This window comes from Epinephelus moara, chromosome 17 (assembly GCF_006386435.1).
Source record: "Epinephelus moara isolate mb chromosome 17, YSFRI_EMoa_1.0, whole genome shotgun sequence".
NCBI classification, from domain to species: Eukaryota; Metazoa; Chordata; class Actinopteri; order Perciformes; family Serranidae; genus Epinephelus; species Epinephelus moara.
In genome coordinates this window covers 24402826-24408088 of record NC_065522.1, presented here as the reverse complement: position 1 = coordinate 24408088, position 5263 = coordinate 24402826, and the positions used below count along the sequence as shown (strand labels likewise).

Genomic DNA, 5263 nt, shown 5'->3' with positions numbered 1-5263 from the left:
TGATAAAACACTAAAACTGTGGTTACTTGTGCATTTTTGGGGTCACTGTTTTTAATCATAAAAATTATTCCATAATTACCGAATTCTTAGGTTCATTTCCAATTTTGGCTGGACAGTCATAAACAGTGTTGGCGTAGTTTGCAGCATAAACACGACTCTGAAACATCTCCAATGCCTCCATTTTTTTTTATTAATTCTTCTACAGTATACAAATATTCACACACAAAATGTTCTCAAAAAACCCCTAATGTCTCGTAAACATTCAGATTTCCTCGTCTTGCAGTTCTGTCTTTCGTTTCCTTCATTGTGTGCTGTTCTGCCACAGACTTCTAAATATAGACTTTTTCCTTTAAAAACAGAGGCCACTGGATCCTCGCATCGTCCTGTCGCCCAGACACACCTCGTACACGGCAGCATCGCCCCCTGACACTTCATCGTGTAGTCACATGACCCCTTGTCTCGTGTTAAACTGCAGCAGTGACAGCCAGGTCCAGGATGAAGGGAAGAAGGCAGAAATCACAGTGTGAAGCAGGAGCTCTTGACATCAGTGCGCTCGGTGCGGGCCCAGAGGTGAGGAACAGGAACGGGACCGTATTGCGTGGGTCGGCTTCGAGCTTAGTGTGTGGGGGGGGGAGCAGGTGTTGGTGTATTGATCAGATCTGGATCAAATAGTTCCTTTGATGAACAGATAATCCTTAGTGTTTGTCTTTAAAAACAAAAAGCCTGGAAACAAAGATGGGAGAGGCCATGTCGTCACAGTAGAGACAGTCCTCCTGGCACTCGTGTATCCTTAAACGCACCGTGAATATGGCACTCCAACCACATAAAGAATTATTTGCACAGACAATTTGACAAAAATCTGGTAGTGACACCAAACTTTTTTAAGGGGGAAGGGTATTTAAGACAAAGAATGTAAATGGTATGTTGGTATGGCTACAGGACACAGTTAATCAAGTATTAAGGGACGGCAAGATTACAGGGAAAATGACTGGTGCGGGTTAAATCTGCATATTCATTAAACTTCCTTTCATACAGTAGGAACCCCCACCAATATAAATCTATTTAAAAACATCTATAAGAACATAATCATGTGAAAACAAAGTATATATATATATATATATATATATATATTTATATATATTGAGACAAACATAAGTAACAGCATTGAAGATGCGTCACGTAATTTTGGCTCTGGCATTAAGTGCTGCATTTCCACTGCCGCTGCCCATGCATGTCTCTCATCTCTATATCTTTATTCAATATGTACTCCGCAAGCAGCGGCTCTTTCCCAAAATACCAGGAAAGCAGTAGTGCAACAAACTTTTAGCAGGATTTTTTTTTTTTTTTTTTTTTCCCCAAAGGAAATTCATCAAGTATGCGAGTTTAGGACTCAAACACGCAAGATGCAATCCATAATTTGAACGGGGAGAAGTTAGGGCGCTTTAGAAAGAATTTTTTTTTCCCCCCACAAAATGATTATTTGTAGTTACTCACCCAGTGTTACGTTAATTTCATGAGAACAAATTTGTTTTTCTCGCATGTCTCCACAGTGGGCGAAGAATCCAAAAACTGAGAAAATTCTTGATCAATTGAAGTCATGTGGGTCCATGTTTAACAACAGCAAAACTACATCAAAACATCTGCTTACAAACTCTCACATGACTCGAGCAGTATAATCCAAGTCTCATTTATCCAGTCATATGCTAAGTACTGCCCAAACACACTTTTCTTTCTGACAGGGAACTGAACTGAAAGCGAAATTTATCAATGCTCTCTTCAAAGCCAGACTCCATTGACAAAAACAGCAGTTTTACTTTGCTGATAACGGGAGCTACTGGTCTACCTCTGCTTTGTAATGTTGTCCCAAATATTGGTTTATCAACACATTTTAATTCTGAATATTTCAAACAGTTTTAATACTCATCTTGCGCAGTATCAATACACGATTATCTCGTTATCTATTATGTTGTGTTCACACCGGGCGCAAAACAGAAAAAGACGTTTATTGTTATGTGGTGGGGACTGAACAGCACCCGAACGCCTCGCCGTCCTTCCTTCTGCAGAGTGGTCCGAACCGCTAGAAGCTAGTTACCAGCTAATAACGAGCCAAGTTAATTTAATGTTAAGAAGCCAGCGTGTTCCCAACTACATTTCAGAATCGGTAAGCTGTCACTGGTAACAGTTGAATGCAATGGATGCGACACGAATGACGTGAATGAAGCAAGTAGCACAATTTTGTGTCATACGCTTATTCGCTAGAGTTGAAAAATCTTAACTTCAGTGACCAATTTGAGCCATGAGAGCCAACAGCATTGAGATTCTGCAGGGACGTTAGTCGCCAAGGACGTCATACGGCAGAAGATTATTCATCGATTCAGGGATCCCAAGTGCATATGACGCAAGTCAACACAAAATATTCTAGCGTTCAAACTCACGGGAGTAACGTAACGCAAAAACTCGCATCATGTCATTCTGTTTTCTGCTACTAACCAAGAAAGGTCGTTGTTGTCGTGTTATAGCATTGTTGCATTTTCTCTTTTAATAAAAAAAATTTAATTTCCTACTGTCAATATCAATTTTTCATCATGGTATTGAAAATAGCATTGAATATAGATATTTTATGCGCCTTCATCTCCTCACAACTGCCTCTATTCTTGCCTGAATCAAAAACGTATCAATCGACACTAGGCTGTTTAGAATTCAGACTTTTAGCCTCTTTACACTGGCTTAAGATTTTACTGATTACTTTAAGGCTCTCATGATCTCTGTCTCAACCCTATCTTTGACCTCTTCGTACCGTACACGCCAGGACGTACTTTGACGTCCTCGGGCAGCAGAGGTCTTTTGTCTGTTCCAGAGGCTCGGCTGAAATCTAAAGGGGACAGAGCGTTTGCTGTCAGGGCCCCGAGACTCTGGAACAATCTGCCCAAGGAAATCAGGTCGGTCAAGTCAGTGATCGCTTTTAAGTCCTTTCTTAAAACATACTTTTATCGGAAAGCCTTTCCTGATTTTACTTGGGTTTTAAGTTCATTTAGATTTTTATTTACTCTGTTTTGAAAAGCGCTTTATAAATAAAGATTATTTTTATACCTATTTTTAAGGGATTGTATCAAAGTTAGAAACCTCAGTATCGTTAAAACACTGCTGCCTCAATCGGTTACTTTATTTGTGTGATTTTGTTGTTTTAAAGGATTAGTTTGGATTCACCAAAGTCACACAGAAACGCAATCGAAAAAACTGATCGAGGCAGCAGTAGACCAGCAGCTCTCATGTTCAGTGAGGTAAAATTACTGTTTTTGTCAGTGGAGTCTGACTTTGAAGGGAGCACAGATAAGATTCACTTCCTGTTCAGTAGCCTGTCCAGACGAGCTGCGTACTTGGGACGTCCTTACCATACGACTGATAAATGAGACTTGAGATTACGCTACACGAGTTGTGTGAGAGTTTGTAAACAGATTTTTTGATGTAGTTTTGCTGTTGTGAAACATGGACCCCTGTGACTTTAATTCATCAAGAATTTTATCCGTTTTTGGATTCTTCGTTCACCGTGGAGGCATGCGGGAAAACAAAAGGTTTCTTCACAAATTCAATGTAACACAGGGCGAGTAACTGACACACAAATTATCATTTGAGGGTGAAGTGTTCCTTTAAAAAAATCGTACAAGCTGTTTTTTGTGTGGTGATACTGTCACTACTAAAAGTGTGATTTCAATACTTCCAGTGCAAACAGCAAACATTATTCTGTACTACATGTACACATTTATGGACTGCACCTTTAGACCTTTACACATGGTGACTTTTTGGTTCGAACCAAAATGAACAGAAGACTGTGAACAGGTCATGTGTTCTGGCTGAGTGGATGACAAACTATCATGACCTCTGACCTTTTATTGACTTTTCCTTGACCTGTGCAGGTGAGGCTATGAGTGAACTAAATAAAAAGGCATTATTGAAAAATAAGGCTACCAGTCCGAGGCGTTTAAAGGCACCCAGACTGAGCTACATTCCATCTTTGACGACCAAAAGAAGAAATAATGAGAGATAATGAAATGTTTTAGCTTTCAGTGATGTCCTTTTTTTTAGTATTAGGGCTAAAACAACTCTTTATATTTTATTTCTCTTGCTCACACACTATCTCACTCTGCAAGTTTTATTTTTTCTTCTTAAATAAGCTTTTGATTTTAGAGGAGGAGCGCTTGATTTTCTCTCCATTGTCGCTGGAGTCCTGGGAGGAGGTGCTCAGGAGCTTGTGTTCCCTCCCCACGCTCCGGCCCTCCGAGTCCAGGGAGGTAAGAGACGGGTAGCGCCCCACGTTGGGCAGCATGCTCGCGGGCAGCTGGCCAAAGCTGTAGGACTTCTCCAGGATGCCGTTGTACACGCCCTTGCCCGTCGGAGAGGTGGCGTTGCCCTGCGAGAAGGTTGCACTTTGGGACTCGGGTATGATGCGGGTGAGGTCAGGCGAGCCTCTGTGTGCAAACGGGTGGTGCTCCAAAGCCGGGGACGGCGAGGTGGAGGGCGGGCCGGAGGGGGTGGTGGCCGGAGTGGGCGGCAGAGGAGGAGGCGTGGAGTCCCTGAGACTGCTGCTGCTGCTGCTGCTGGTGGTGTGGGTGGTGGAGGTGGCGGGGGTGGACGAGGGAAGCTCTGGATTCTGGCTGAACAGCAGCAGCTCCTCGCGGGAGATCTTGCGGTACGGGGTGTCCGAGCCCGGTGTGCAGGGGTTGTGCAGCTGCTTGCGACCCATGGAAGAGTTGAGAGAGTCTGTGTCGGAGCTGCACTCCTGAGCCGGTTCCCTGAAAGAGGAGAGGAGACGCACAGCGGTCACAACACAAGACGAGCAAACAAATTAGAGCAATGTGTAGTTTACTAAAGAAAAAAGAAAGAAAATGTCTTTGTTATTTTAATGTAGATAATTTGGCATGTAGGTCAGCGTGGACCTCTGTTTCAAGCTAAATTTTTACAGCTAACCAGAGAGCAAAATCACAAAAATGATCACGTGAATTAAAGTGGCTCATTTAATGTCAACGGGTTTTGGTAGTTTGAATAACTGCACTTTTTTGTATTGAATTTGTACAACTTAAAGGGCCAGTGTGTAAAATGGGTTGAAAACAGTGACATCAGTGGTCAAATTCTAGATTGCAGGGCTCACTCGCTCACCCCTCCCGTCGGGTAAATGACGGTGGCCTCGTAGGGACAAAAAGCCTTGCGCACGAGTTTTTCAGGAGTAGGTCTATCTAGCGACGAGGTGAATGTTTATTTAGAAATC

The 5263-nt window shown here is 42.5% G+C and overlaps 1 protein-coding gene across 2 annotated transcripts in view; it reads right to left on the bottom strand.

The window, feature by feature from the left end:
* Positions 1-178: 178 nt before the first annotated feature.
* Positions 179-5263, bottom strand: part of stim2b (stromal interaction molecule 2b) — a 79127-nt gene continuing 74042 nt past the window's right edge. For both annotated transcript variants that reach the window (XM_050067675.1, XM_050067674.1), the window contains exon 12: positions 179-4790. In XM_050067675.1, the coding sequence (XP_049923632.1) occupies positions 4151-4790 (640 nt within the window). In that variant the 3' untranslated portion in view covers positions 179-4150. The remainder of the gene's footprint in view (positions 4791-5263) is intronic.